The following is a 15675-nucleotide window of genomic DNA, read 5'->3' as shown; positions in this document are numbered from 1 at the left end:
TTTATGCAGCCCCTCCATTTAAGCCCACTCTGTTCTGATTGGTTGGATCCCAGAAGCTAGACCTCTGGTGGCTTGGGAGACTATGTAAGGAAACAGTAATATTATGATTTTACTTTTTTGTTTGTTTGTTTTGTTCTTTACTCAAAATGGAAACTTCTCAAATACACATGTAAGCCAGAATCTGAAATGAAATGTGTAAATGGACAATGCAAACAAAAAAAAAACATGAATGGACGGTCATTTGTGGGACAGTGTGAACAAGTACAGGTACCTTTGCAAATGGAGCATTTAGAGTAGGCTGAAGCCTGGGCTTTTGACTTAGTAATTATTACATACCTTCACCTCCAGCGTTGGACCATGTTTAACATAGACATCCAACATCATCTAACAGACAGAATAAAAATCACAGTAAATCACTTAAAGTAAATAACTACACTACCTTCCACAGCGGTAACCTGTAACATTTCATGCCACCTTTCTATGCCATAAGATTAAATGATGGCTGTCTTTAGATGTTGGCGGACATGGTTGAAAGTAGCTGTGGCACACAACATTGCAGCAACATGAATACATACTGACCAAAGAGAATGCAGATGTGGATATGTAATAGAAGTAATATAAGTAAGCTCAAACTTAGTATGCACATTCCATGTTCAGTCTGTTGGGGGGTCAAAGCAAAGACATCCACTATATCCACTATACACTGCTCTCTCTCTCTCTCTCTCTCTCTCTCTCTCTCTCTCTCTCTCTCTCTCTCTCTCTCTCTCTCTCCGACTCCTGCCTGTAAAGTAAAACAGATACATTGAACTAGCATCTTGGTAATTGCCTGGCTGCCAATCAGTCCAGCAGCAAGCCCCTGTTGTTACATTTCAAAGAGCACATGCAGAGGTTTGTGACCTTAGGTGAGGAAAGGGTCACTGCAAAGTACCTCAGTGGCAGTTCTCGCTCCACAGGGTCAGAGCAAAGATCAGTGTGGTTGTGTGTGTGTTTGTGTGTCCTGGACTCCATATCATATCCCAGCTCTGGTCCTACTGTGACTGGCGTCTTTCCCTCATTAAACAGCGGTGAGTCTGAGACTTGAGTCTGCTGCAGCCCCTCAAACACACACACACACGCATGCACACGCACACATGCACACATGCACACATGCACACATGCACACACGCACACACACACACACACACACACACACACACACACACACACACACACACACACACACACACACACACACACACACACACACACACACACACACACACACACACACACACACACACACACACAGGATTGCAGTAATGAAGAGACTCCTCATCCATCATGGTGTCAGGTCATATGTTTGTGAACAGTCAAGTGCTTTGTCAATCTCAGAGCCTCCTGATGATTCAAATAATCAGCAGTTCGTGTAACCTGTCACAAGAAAACTTCTTAAAGGACCAGTGTGTACGATTTATTGACATCTACTGGTGAGGTTGCATATTGCAACTTCCCCCTCCCCGTCCAAGCATGTAGTGAAAGTGAAAGTAAATGAGCCTCGGTACCTGCAAAAATCACAATAAATGAGAAAGGCCATTTCATGAGTCAGTGTTTGGTTTGTCCATTCTGGGCTACTGTAGAAACATGCTGGTGCGACATGGCATCCTCCATGGAAGGGGACCTGCTCCCTGTGGAGCCAATCAGGGCTCATTATAAGGTAATGATAACACAATGATTCTCCTTCTCATGTGATTATACATTCATCAGAACATACTCATGAATATTATATCCTGTTCTGCTAGAAGCCAGTAAATTCTACACATTGGTCCTTTAAACCCACTAGACAACTAACCAGTGAGTGAGTCAGTAAGCCAGCCAGTTCCTTTCCAACTGTTGACCTTTAAAATGGTTACGACCAGCTTTGATGTTCCCTTTTCCTTGTTTTGGCAGAGTGGCTGATTTGTTTATTCATTTAAGTGCTTTGTTCTTTATGACTCTATAAAAGAAGCTCTCAGTAGACACTGACGGAGAAGTTACACATACTGCCTTTACCTCGGTGTAGTTAAACAGCAACATACGGACAGAGACTTCAATCTCAGAAAAGAAAAAAAAATACTGTGATGAAAGCAAAAATATAAAACGCTCAAACAAGTTTGAAGGTTTAAATTTACAACAGACCTAGAAATAGCATATTTTGATCAAAGGTTTACCAATATTTTTAGAAAATGAAAATTACTTTTCTATTAATTACATGACACAGAAGACACCAAACTCACAACCATCAAGTAAAGAGCAACAGTATGCTTAACTTATATTTGAATGAAACTGCAGTCTGTCAGGTTGTTGATACACATGCATATTTCAGGGCTGCTGCATGATGGGCCTCACTTCATGCAGCAAGTTATAACACACAAGCATTAACAGATGTTCATTTAGATATACTTGAAACTGTTAAGGAAACTTCTTTGTTACTCTGTCCAGTCACAGTTACCAGAAGACTCCTCATTGTTGTTGCACAGATAAACGACATTTGTCTCATTTGAGTTCCTGTGTGTAAGCTCATTTCACTCTTATACAACCCATAATAGCTGGGAAAGTTGCGGCTTTTTCTACCATGAAATTCTATTTGCTGTAATGAGACAAAAATTCTTTTAAAGGAGATTTGTTTTTGTGGTTTAATTTGTTTGTTGTGTGGAAGGTGGATTTCCCCAATCTCTGGAAAACTTCCCAGAATACTGTGCATGTTCACACGATCACATGCAACAAACACACACACACACACAAATACAAGCACACTTGCCCTCCCAGCGCCACTTAAAAACAATTATACCATTTTAGTGCCTCTCCATAATAACAAGCCTCCTTGTGATTTACACGACGGCCTCGTCATAAATCCTACCTGCCAAAACTGATTAAGATATAATGTGTCAAAAGGGATTCTATATGGTTGTGTGAGGAACAGATGGCCCCTGGCAAGTCTGTTTCTCTCTCTGCGGAGGTAGGGCTCTTTGACACGGAAACTGAAGTCATGAGGCCTCTGATGCACACTGAGTCATAAAAGTCTGATGATGCTCCTAATCTCTGATCATTTTTGCATGCCATTGTTAATTCCATTGTTGTTCAAAAACTATTAAAAACAGGTCAATGAGCCACACCGCTGCACTGGGTGAAGATTATAGTCATGTTAGTTGTATGAAACGGCTCTAAAGAGTATTAACAGTGAACCCATTTTAAGTGTCGCTGAAAGTAGTTCCGTAATGCAGATGCCACCGTGCATGCGCGGGAATGTGGCTTCACAAGCTTGTTGTGCTACATCACATCACAACCTCTCATTATACAGTACACATTTTACATTACATCATAAATGTCTCAAACTCTGTCAACGGAAATGTCTTTTGAAAATGTGTTTTTTAAATAGTTTTTGTACAACGAGGTCTACAGCACGCAGACGTAGAATATATCAGGCTTTGGATACAAATACTTGTGAGAAAGATCAGTTTATTGTTGGTGTGACTGCACATGATTTGATTTGATTTAATTTGATTCAACAGCAACATTGTTCAGTACCAGATTCAGCTGTGGTTTAGAGCTTGATAAGTGTTTTGTTTGAAATACAATGCTCTTCGTTTTAGATATGTTCACGGCAAGTTTGTTATCAGTGATCCCATTAAATACTATCTGCAAAGTCCTTGTTGAGTGCTGAGGTAATGTCCTTAAATCATCTCTTGAATCATCTGTGTACAAAGAAAAAAGAAAAAGAAAAAAAAGAGAGAACAGCAATGGTCCAAGTGAAGAGCCCTGCAGAATCCCACACTACATGTCTTGAATTTGAGAAATGTCTGTTAACGAAATCCTACTGTGTTGTATTAATTAAGTAGCTTTCTATCCATGCTAAGGCAGGTTGAGCAAAACCATAACACAGAAGTTTCCTTAATGGTTAGGTATGGTCAATGTCATCAAAGGCAGCACTAAAGCTTACTAGATCTTCTCTGCTCCTACTATATTTTGTTAATCATCTTTTAGCCGATCATCTGTCACTTGAGTAAGTGTTGTGCAGGTTGAGTGCCCCTTCCTATTATAGCGTGCTGGTAGTTGCTTGTCAAGTTTGTTCATAAAAAAAAATAGCACTGTATCTGGTTAAATCATTCCCCCCCCCCCCCCCCCCACAACAGTTTTGCTTGTAACAGGTAACAAGCTAATTGGTGGGCTGTTAGAGCCAGTAAGGGCAGCATGAACATTTTCAGGTTGAGGGATTACCTTAGCCTCTTTCCAGGTTTGTGGCCACATGACATTTGTTGACATTTTCACAAGCCATATCCTTTCATTTGAATTCCCCAACATCTGCACCTGGGGGGGAGTGCAGATGCAATCACATTGCGGTTTACTGAAAACAATCAACAGGTAGCCTTCTGTAAACTTAAAGTGCAGTTTATTAAAATAACTGAAAATGCCCCATGAAAACCTAAGCCTAAACAATACTGTTTTTTTAAGTGCACATAAAGCCCCTGCACAATGTAGACATTTTGGATAGGTTCCTATGATGCTGCTTGATGAGTAATTACACTAAGGTGCAGAGTGCTTTATAAGAGTTATACATATACCACTAATGGAAATACTGCATTAAGAGCAACTTGCATTATAAGAGGTAACCTGCAGAGAGAAAGAATGTGCACCTATATGCACAATTTTATGGTGTACAAGGAAGGTCAAGAGGTTCCCAAGTTTAAATGTGCTCAACTTTCTCAAAACCCCTTCAAGGTATAATATTTTAGTCTTGAATTAAAGGAGGACCTGGTAATGATGGGTTATGGTGAGGTGAAGCTACAAACCTACATTACAGGATAAAGTACTTATAGACTATGTCGTGTTCAAAACTTAATCAAAGAGAGGAGAGCAGTTCCAAGAATATAATTGCAGTTGGCAATTACCAATGCAATTATCACTTTCAAAAGGAACAGTTTGTTACAGTTTATGGTCCAGAGACAGGGATGGATTCCCTTTTGGCATTGAGCAAATTTTCCCTACACGTTGGTGTGAATGTGTTGAGTTTCGCCCTGTACAGATATATTACATGATTTGCATTGGACATGTGCATGTTCACATGCATGTGACAAGCATGCTCCATTACAGCAACCTGAACCAGTTGATACGTTCTATATTTATGACATGGTATTGTAAAAAAATCTGTGATACAGAGGAGATGTGTGATATGTGCTGTGACTATGTCATGTGTTATTCATCGTTGTGGCTGTGTGATGTTTATCACATTATAATTCAACTGTTTATGGATAGAGCAATCAGTTGGGAATCACTGTTTTTGAGCATGTTATAAGCATGCATATTTATATGAAGGCACAGTACCAGTCAAAATGAACGCACTTTGTCACTCAAGTGAATGGGAAAATGTGTCCAAATGTTTTGGCTGGTAACAGGGACTTCTTCTCCATTGCTAGTTTTCTCAGGAACCCATGCCCTGCAGGCTCACAATCATCAGCTGACTATCCTGTAACATGGCCCAGGGCTGAGTCAAGCAACAGATTGCCTCCTTCTCTTGTCATTAGCAAAGTGGGCATCAATCTTTCACGTTACAGGAGGCCTCATTCCTCTGGCTTCTGAATAGATCTGTCTCCAGTGTTAACAGCTAATTGGCCCTGGCGCCATTGTAGTATTCAAGGTAGTCATTTAGGTGCATTACAGGCGGAGGTTCTGAGGGGTTTGGAGAGAGAGAGAAAGAGGGAGAGGGAGAGGGAGGGGGTGAGGTGAGGGTGAGGTGAGGATGATGGTGAGGTTGAGGGTGGGGAACAGTAAACTGATTTGCATCTGAGTGCAAACAATGTGATTGCATGTCAGTTCTTCAGTTAGTTACTTCAACATGTCCCACTGGTTTGACAAGTTACTTGTCTTACTGATAAGAATGCAATTTAACTGTGTGTACAGTACTACACAGCGTGTGTGTTTTAATGTTAACATGCATATGCATAAATATCTGGATGTGTGTAAGTGAGGAATATTTCATACAAAGCAGGGCTGAGGTATAATTTTAATGTCAGTGAAAATTATACCATGTCGATATAATTGTACTGTGTTTATCGTTTTAGAAAATAGCGTAGTCCAGGTGTTTGTTTTAAAACACCGCTTTGATTATTCTATTTACTTGGAAACATTTGCAATATACGTAGGTATATATATTGATGTTGGAAAAATGTTCTTATTAATATCATGATACTGATCAACCACATTGTCCACTTTTTCAAAATGACTTCCTTTTTCAAAATGACTTCCTGGTTAGACAAGCCAAAAAAAACATACAAAGGCGGTTGTATTAGTGGAACAATATAGGAAGTGAAAATACTTGGAAATGTGCTGGATTGAGCAGTTTCATTATAATTTAATTGGTAAAACAGGCTGCTGTGGTTGTACGGGTGGCCTTGATCTCTAGGGGGCTAATCTCCTTCAAATGACTTTAAATCTACAATACTGTCTGCTATTTAATAAGACACAACGTGACCAAAAAACAACAGTTATGGGGTTGTTATTTATTTTAACCGTCACAGCTTTCAGGTCTTAAACTAAGGAAGACTTTAGAATTTGATGAAGAAAAAGACCCCAGAAAACTGCCAACATATAAAGGATTACATACATTTACATACTTTACTTCGATATGGTATGTGTTAAGTTACACAGTAGTGCAACAACTCTTTCTATGATGTAAGCCATCACATTTGACATGTTAACATGTTGTTGCCCAACTTTGTACTCTGTAAGTATCAGTATAGATAGTCAAATTTACTGCTGTGGTGGCATGAATGACTGTTTTAATGGGAATGTAAATAGTGTGTGAGTGTAGCACAGCCTGCTGATTATCCCAACCAAACATTCCACCACTTCAAAGCTTCTGCTGTAATTACAATGCTCTGAGGTGTGCCCGACCCACACAACAGAGGCTTCTCAAGCTTCTCTGTCACACACACACGCACACATACTGTACAGACATCCACACACACACACACACACACACACACACAAACACACATCCACACAAACATGTTCAGACAAATTGCTTTCGCTATTATCAGGCTTAAATGATATTATGGAAAAAAGGAAGTGGGATGTGTGGGTAATTTTGCTACACCCAGGAGAGCAACCCTCTCATTCCTACCCCTCCTCCTCTTTCCTTCCTTCCTTTATTCGTCCTTCTTCTTCTCTTACTAAAATTCTCTTTGGAATCTGTGGTGACACAAAGCTGTGTTCGCATTATTTGCAAGTCTTTGCAAGATTCACACATGTGCATACAAGGAGAACACTACCTCATATTCTGTATTACTAGAGGTGGGTATGACATTGTTTATAAATGAGCTATGAATGCATGCTAGTGACAGATGGGCTATGGGTCCAGATAAGCCAATTAAATACGTACTGGTGGTTTCTGTGATTAGAATATCTACAATTGGCAGTTTTCCTCATTTGACAAGATTGAAAGATAGGTTGACACAAATCATGCCAAGGATGTTATTATGTCTCCTTCCCTATTAGATTTGAGTCTGATGATCAGGGTGGCACTTGTTGTGTCTCCTCTTTACGAGAGCGCTCATCTGATAGATGAACTTGGAGCTGGAGTCATAAATAAACACAAAGAAAGAATAACAAGAATATGAAAATAAAAGAAGGGGGAAGAGAAAGAGTATTAGGAGGAAGATAAACTCGAGGGAAAGATATGAATGAAAACAATTATCAGGGAAGAGATAACGTAAAAAAAAAAAAAAGAATGCAGAAAATTGTGTGGAGGTAAGGATGGAAAGGAAAAAGAAAGGAAAGAATAAATAAGATGCAATAAATAAAGATATATGAAGCAAGCACCAAAGAGTGCAATGAAGAAAACAGGAGGAGTAGAGGAGGAGACATGCCACTGACACTCAGCCAAGAACGAGTTCTGTGAATAATGACTGACAAGGTGCCTGTGGGGAGTACGGGCACAGCCAGAGAGAGAGAGAGAGAGAGAGAGAGAGAGAGAGAGAGAGAGAGAGGAGAGAGAGAGAGAGAGAGAGAGAGAGAGAGAGAGAGAGAGAGAGAGAGAGAGAGAGAGAGAGAGATGAGAGAGAGAGAGAGAGAGAGAGAGAGAGAGAGAGAGAGAGAGAGAGAGGTGGAGGGAGTGGAGGAGGATGGAGGTGGGGATCCTGAGCAGAGCTGCAAAAAAATAAAAAGGCAACAGTTTCTCCCCTGAGGAGTCGGTCCTTTCATCTGGCCGCTTACTGGCGCCTTCACAAACCTCTGATTGTCTGTGAAATAACCCCACTTTAATAAGGCAGCAGTGGCAGTCTCCTGGGAACTGAGTCTTGCTACACAGTCTGACATACACAAGCTACCGGGGCCTGCTGGCTACACATAAAAATGTAGGGGCAAGAAAGTGAATATTTACTGTATAGAAATCTATCCTCAGGGATGTTCAAAAATGTAGTAGGCTATGTCCTCTTTGAAGAAAAGATATATGGAAAAGGAAAAACTTGCTACAGTAAAATCACCATCTCTATTTCTCTCTGAAGTATTCAAGTGAGACATTTCCTTTTGCCATCAGTAAGTTATACAAAAAACTACTTTAAAAGAATGTATTCCTAAATGGCAAAAAATCCTGTTATCCTGTAGGAGACGCTGTAATAGTTGTGCATTGCTGTACTGTATGTGAATGAAGGACACACACACACACACACACATTGCTTCTACTACTCAGACATTAGCAGACTGAGTGTGGATAGGACCTTGTGATGTGAAATACCGATTAATTATCATTCAGTGACAGAACGGTTTCGATTACCAATGGCCTGAGTGTTAAATATGAGCAATTAGGCAACAGATAAGAAATTACTTGAACAACCATGTCCATGAGAAAAAATCTTAAGATAAGTGAAACATCCTCTCAGCTTAACATATTTTAACATTCATCAAAGAGCTGTTTCTTCAAATAAACTGCTGGAACAAGTGTAAAGTTCTCCATCAGGAGTCGGGTTCTTTCATCTGACATAACGTGAAATTGGCCATGGAAAAATCACAATGAGTTACTTCATAAGAATCACAATGAGTTACTTCAAGTCTAATGTGTGTAGAGAATGGCATTGAATCATAGGACAAGAAGATGAATGAGTCGGCTAACAGACATGGAGAGACATGTGAATGTCTCATCGCGTTTTTTGTCAGTCGCGCCCCAGACACCAGCTGGACCGAGCTAAGGACTTTAAAACGTAAATCTGTAATTTAGTAAAGTAATTTACTCTGTAATTTGAGTGTGACACCCTTATTTAAAGGCTGGACTGACACAGCTCACATTGTGAATTACAATGGAAAGTCCCAATAAAGGGAACAGCAAACAAATCAGAAAGAGAGATAAAGAAGAAAAGGGATCAGTGTTTCATCCTGGGTATAATTCTCCATAATTATCCGCATGGGGCCCATGTTTACACATGCAGTCTCATGAGGTTAGAGTTAGAGCTAATCCATTACTGAAGCTTAACATGTGATAATGCTGTGGCAGAGCTATTATTTTTGCAGTCTTTTCCCCCAAGTTCACTTAAAGCAAAGAAGCAACATTAGGATAACTTATTACTTATTATTATGGAAAAACATTTTTTTTTTTTAAGATTTCGCAAAACAAAATTGAGCAAGAGACTTGTAAAACTTTACTGGATGCAGACCTTTTTTTTTTTACATTGTTGTGATACAAACTGAAACAGCTGAAAAGTTGAGTAATTTGATAAGATAAACAACTGTTGGAGAAGTGAAGGCACAGGTCAAAATAGTCATTCTTACATCATTTTCCTCCACTATCCTAAATTGAAATCAATTACTAATGATGAAATTAAACATTTTTATTATCCTTTATTTTTACCAGGGGAGCAAAGAACCTGCTGTGCAATAATACTAACAGGCCAATAATAATAATTTCGTGTCTGTTGCACTGCACCCCTCAAGCCAAAACAAGCAGTTCTGTTTCCGACTGTCCCTGAAGGCACCCTCTGCTCGCTCGTAAACATTTTGGCTCGCAGTGATTGGTTAAAGTCGAGCCGTGTCAACGTGACGCGTCTACATACTCTCACTCACAACTTGACAGCTGCACAACATTGCACTCGCCGGAGCGAGTCTCACCTGACTGCACTTTGGCTGCCCCTTCCTCTTGGAGTTCACCTTTTTTCGGACCAAACCTGGAGGAGAGATGACTACTCAGGAGACCTATAAGGACTTGGGGTGCAGTTCGTCGGAAGAGGACAGTAACCGCGCGGACTTGGCAGACACTTCAGCAGAGGAGAAGACATCTCCGGTGGTGCGCCGGCATCACCCGTTCAGTGTGGAGGCGCTTATGTCCGGGAGGAAGACGGACGGACGTGGCGGAGAGTCCACCTGCGGTACACCGGAGAGTGGAGCGGTGGTGTTGTCTCCCTCAGGATTAAACTCTCTGTATATGTGCCGGGAGACGTGCAGTCCTCCTGGGGGAAGCCGAAAAAGGTTTATGGCTTCCCCTTCGTCGCCTGTAAAATCCGAAACATCAGAGTCCGAGGACTGCGCGCCATGGGTCACCAACAGCGCGTTTTCTGCACAACCACGTAAGTTTACCCATGATAAAACAAAATGTATGGATTTATAGACACAGTCCTAATAATTCTTATCTTACAGCCCACAATGTCAAAGTTTAGAATTTGAATGAGTTGCCTAGTAGACAAAGTTTTCATTCTTTGATCAGCAAGATTGACAGTTTTTTGGTTTTCTACAAGCTGTGTTGCAATTCAAGGCATAAAATGGCTAATGTCAGCAGGTAGTATAAAGTGAACCAATTGCTGTATAATCACTCAGATATACACTATATTTGGGGTTACTGAGTGTTTGTTTACTTACTTATACTAGATCCTCACACATTATAATATGCAACATATTACTGAAATGTAGTGTATAGGATGAAAGTCTGTCCTGATATCCAACTTTCAACTTTAACTAAGTGAATTAAGACAATTTGTGGCAAACTGATCAGTCCTGGAAGGATAATCAGTAGCATCGTATTTCAACTATGAAGTCATTATGTAACACATTTAGAAGTCAAAATCTTCATTCTAAAATCTTGTTTTCATTGTTTCCTCTCCAAGGTCTCATCAATCCCAACTGTCAGTTGAGGAAGCACAAGACCAACCGAAAGCCCCGCACTCCCTTCACCACGTCTCAGCTCCTGGCCCTGGAGAGGAAGTTCAGACAGAAGCAGTATCTGTCAATTGCAGAGCGGGCTGAGTTCTCCTCGTCCTTGACCCTGACAGAGACCCAGGTGAAGATCTGGTTCCAAAATCGCCGGGCAAAAGCCAAGAGGCTCCAGGAGGCCGAGCTGGAGAAACTCAAGATGGCTGCTGACGCCAAGACGGCAGCAGTGGCAGCCGCTGCTGCTGGAGCTTTACACCCTGGCTTTACGTTACCACTGTCATTGGGCGCCATGTCATTATACGGACAGTCATACTCTGCCTACCATCAGCAGCACAGACCCATACTGCCCATTTCACCTTTAGGACTGTACGCTGCTCCTCTGGGCTACGGCATGTACCACTTGTCATAAAAATGGAAATATTACTGACTTTGGTGAAATGTGTTTCAGTACACTTCCCAGGATTCCCAAAAATGGACATGAAGACGTGACTGACATTTAAAAAAAAGAAAAAAAAAAGATGTTAATGATGCACAAGGAGTGTTTGAATCAACTATCCAAGCACTTCAAGTCAAATATATTTTTCCCACAGCGATGACAAAAAACAAAACAAAACAAAGCAAAAAAAAAACCCAAAACGTAGATGTCCTCTTGCCCTCTTTGGACTGCCTGTTTACATGACTTGTCTTTATGAGGAGGAGCGTCTGTCAAGCTGTTTATATTCTTCTCATGTTTACTTAGCAATAATTGAGCTGGGCGAGGACTTGCACTGGGCACAAATAATACAGAATACAACTAAACTTTCCCTTAAGCCTTTCCCTTCATCAAATAAAGTGCCTTTTTTTGTTGAAAAGAGCCTTAATAGAGAGACACTTTGTACACTTGTACTTTTGTACACTCAGCAACTCAGGCCGAATAAAACATATCACTTTAACAGCATTCCTTTAATTTCCGCCTTTAAAAACTGTCCATGGAGTCTTCATGACAGTAAGCCTCAAATTATTCTTCACATAAAACCTTTCACGCTATTGTAATTAAAACTGTTCACATTTTATTTTCCATAGCAATAAAAAAACATTTTGATCACCCCCTTTATTTCCTTATCACACATTAAAAGACTTACATATTTATTCTCTTTGAAATATAATGCTGGAAATGTGTGAATGCCTCATGTTGTGTATTTATGTGAGAATATGGTACAAGAGTTCTGACCAAAAATGTATTTATATTGTTCCTCTTGAATCATCCCTTTGAAAGGGTTTACATTATGCTATGCAGTCTATATTTTAGTCTTTTTTTCCACCAATGTTTTATTCAAATGGACAAAACAAATAAAGCCTTTACAGACTTCTTCCTTTCTATAAATGACATTTTTCTTTTATGTGTGAAAAATGTAATAGGAATATGTAAACATGTGCAGCTGCGTAAGTCATTTTAAGCGATTTACTCTGCGAAAACCAGCTGTTACGTGTTTTTTTTCTCCTTCGTGTTTCACCCTGTGCAGATACAGCTGCTCTTCGTGAATTTGTGCATTTGTGTGGTTAAATACTGTGTCTGTGTTTCCCATCAGACAGCAGTCACTTCAAGGCAATGTTTGACAAACCATAAACGATACCCATAAATTATCAAACTTCATAGATAATTCTTGATCTTACTGAGCTGTCATTAACCACCGGTCAAACTTTCTTTTCTTTTTTTTTAAGCAAAGATTCATTTTTACACAGCAATGCTTTGTTTGCATACAGTCTCTCTGGCAATCATTATGTCTGTATTTATGAGCGTAATGAGTTATTCAGGTTCCCCTAGCATTTACAGCAGTAGTGTGAGAACTAACAACAGCATTTATCTCCATAATTAGGTAGTTGGGTTGACAATTAGTCGGGAAAAACTACCTGAAACTATTGTCTATAATTTTTCCTTTTCAAAATCTTTATTTGGTGTATTTTTTAAAATCATACTTTTAAATTAACTTAAGTTTTGAATTTAGCCAAATTCTACCAGACCCCTCAGGGGGAGTTTGGTGGGGTGTGGGGTGGCTAAGAAGTGCCTGTGCTTTGTTGCAATTATGAGAGCAGCTTACAACTTCCGTGTGACTTTGATGTGACGAGGAAATCGTTTATAGGCAGCAGCATATTTATGAGGTTCCCCTTTAATCAGAACAAGGCGGAGAGGCCAGGCAGGCAGAGGGAACTGGCAGGCAAGCAAGTAGCTTACAGAGGGCAAGCAATCAACTTAATGAAGTGCAGATTGGCTGGAGTGGCTCGAAGTCTCTTGTGAAGCATCAAGTTTGTTCTACTTACTGGAGGGGTGTATGTTTCAGCGGTGAAGTAGCTATTTCATAAATTCTCTGTCTTTGGGTTTGTAGGGTTGTCACAGGCGCTGAGGATCTGTTTTTGTCATTCCTAGTTCCTTTCCTCTGACAGTGATTGGTCATGCTTGTGGTTCAGGGTGTTACTTAAAGACAACATGTGACTGAGCCCTCTGTCTCCTCTGTCTGCATGTCATGTGCTTGTCTCCTGCCCCCTCTAGTGGCTGTTTGTAATATAGCATCATGGGAAAAAAAATATCCTTCCTCTTTGTCGTTGCTGTTCTGTGAAGCACCATGCCAGTAAAATTGGTTGGAGTTTATCAGGCGTACACTAGACACTGGGGAAAAAAGAAGACAAACAAACAGCAATTGATTGAGGAGATTGTGAAGGACGGTCTTTCAACAATCTCGGGTAAATATAAATAAACACACAGATTTGGCAGCAGCTCATGCTTGACCTGACTGATGGTTCTGTGTCGTATAATGTAGTTCCAGATGAATTTCCATTAACTACTTTGCAGAATGACATTCATGACATCCCAAATGCAGGATATTTTAGAGATAATATGACTATATATTATTATGATATGATTATAATGATTTTCGAAAAACAGAAACTTTAGAAAATGTTGAACTTGAAAAAATATCAAAAATGAATCAATCTTTTGTGTCTCACTGATGTTCTTATCCATCGTGACTTACATACAAAATATTTAAAAAAATTATGCTCAAATGTGGACACTAAGGTGCAGAAGCAACACAGAAAATGTAGAATGTTTACATGAAAGTAGTATCTCTATATGGCGTCTTATTTGGATGGTGGTTGCATTTACTTTTGATGTCACTCACCTACTGTCTGGTCACTGATATGCAATAATTGAAAACATTAATAGGGTACCCCTGGATGTTTATGTGCTCAATATGTCTATTAATGGTGTGAGAATCCTACTATTGTTTAATATTTATAACTGTTTAGCAATGATGTAACTGTGCTGCCATGTCCTCCCTCTTCCTTCTTTGCTAGAGACATGTCCGCAGAACCTTCTTAATGCTGCTTGAGAAAAAGCATCAAGGGAGCAGGATTTCATGTCTGAGGAGCAGCCTGTCAAAGTCTTTTTGAGTCACTCTTGTGTTTTGGTTCCAGCATTTTGGCACAAATTGAGCACATTAACACACGATGCCTGTATTAGTTCACAGTTAACTACTTAGAAGGTAGTTTCAGTCTCTTGTTCCATGTAATAAAATCTCAAAAACTAAAATAAAATAAGATCAATGTATAAAGAGTGCCCTTCCGAGAGTTATGATTTATAGAATTTGGGCACAGACATTAATTTAGCTGCATGTTTTAAATTTAGGCACTGAGTTGACGTTATATAGTTGATCAGGTTTTACCAACATTACAGTTCAAGACAATCTTAGAAAGATTGATTCCCAAAAAAATGCTGGTATTTTCTCTCCTTCTTAAGCTGTTTTATTTTTGCTGCTGTGTCTGTCTGTTGCTCTTCTTTTCAGAGTTATTAAACTCAGCATAGAAGCAGAATAGCAGAGTAGTAATAGAGTAGATAAAGGTTCAAATCAGCTTCAGAGTTCAGACGAGAAAACTCAGTTGGTGTCTGTACTAGTGTTATACATTTTCAGCTCTTTTAACCACAGTTACAAAGCAGTGAGATCACGTGGTAAAGAGGTGGAACCTGATTGGTCCTTCTGTCTACATTCTGAGCACTGATTGGTGCTTTGCAGATGAACCTTATAGTACAAAGTTTGAGATTGAGTCCTGAAACAGAACCTCTTCTTTTCTCAAATTTTAGGACTAATAATGCATTGACCAAAAAATGAAAAAAAGTCTAAGTAAAGCAAATATCTAGAGTAATCAAACACATAATACATATTAATAATTATCAACAAAGTAGAAACAAACTTATACCACCTGCAATTGCAATTCAAATAACGACAGACCATTTACCTTCATCACATTTACCTCTTTCACAAGTTCAGCTCTTTCACCAACAGTAAATGTGTTAGAACAAAAAGAACAAAAACAAAGTTTATGTTGCCGTGCCACAATGGTACAGATGCATTTTTGTCTACATCATCAAAAAATTAGGGCTAGCAGCTCAGAGCTGCCCTGACAGCACTGAAAGTTTGAAAAATGCAGTTGTGCAATTTGAATGCTCTATCTCATAATCTAATGTAATTTCTGCTCTCTCTTTCATAATACAGAAAG

At 39.6% G+C, this 15675-nt stretch overlaps 1 protein-coding gene across 1 annotated transcript; it reads left to right on the top strand.

Annotated features, from left to right (window-relative positions):
* Positions 1-10177: 10177 nt before the first annotated feature.
* LOC133994309 (homeobox protein MSH-D-like) lies at positions 10178-11554 on the top strand. The gene is made up of 2 exons (XM_062433555.1): positions 10178-10565; positions 11100-11554. The coding sequence occupies exons 1-2, from the start codon at positions 10178-10180 to the stop codon at positions 11552-11554; spliced, it is 843 nt and encodes a 280-aa protein (XP_062289539.1).
* The last annotated feature ends 4121 nt before the right edge of the window (positions 11555-15675 follow it).

This window comes from Scomber scombrus, chromosome 14 (genome assembly GCF_963691925.1).
Source record: "Scomber scombrus chromosome 14, fScoSco1.1, whole genome shotgun sequence".
NCBI classification, from domain to species: domain Eukaryota; kingdom Metazoa; phylum Chordata; class Actinopteri; order Scombriformes; family Scombridae; genus Scomber; species Scomber scombrus.
The sequence above is the reverse complement of the archived record's forward strand: the minus strand, read 5'-3'. Positions and strand labels throughout refer to the sequence as shown.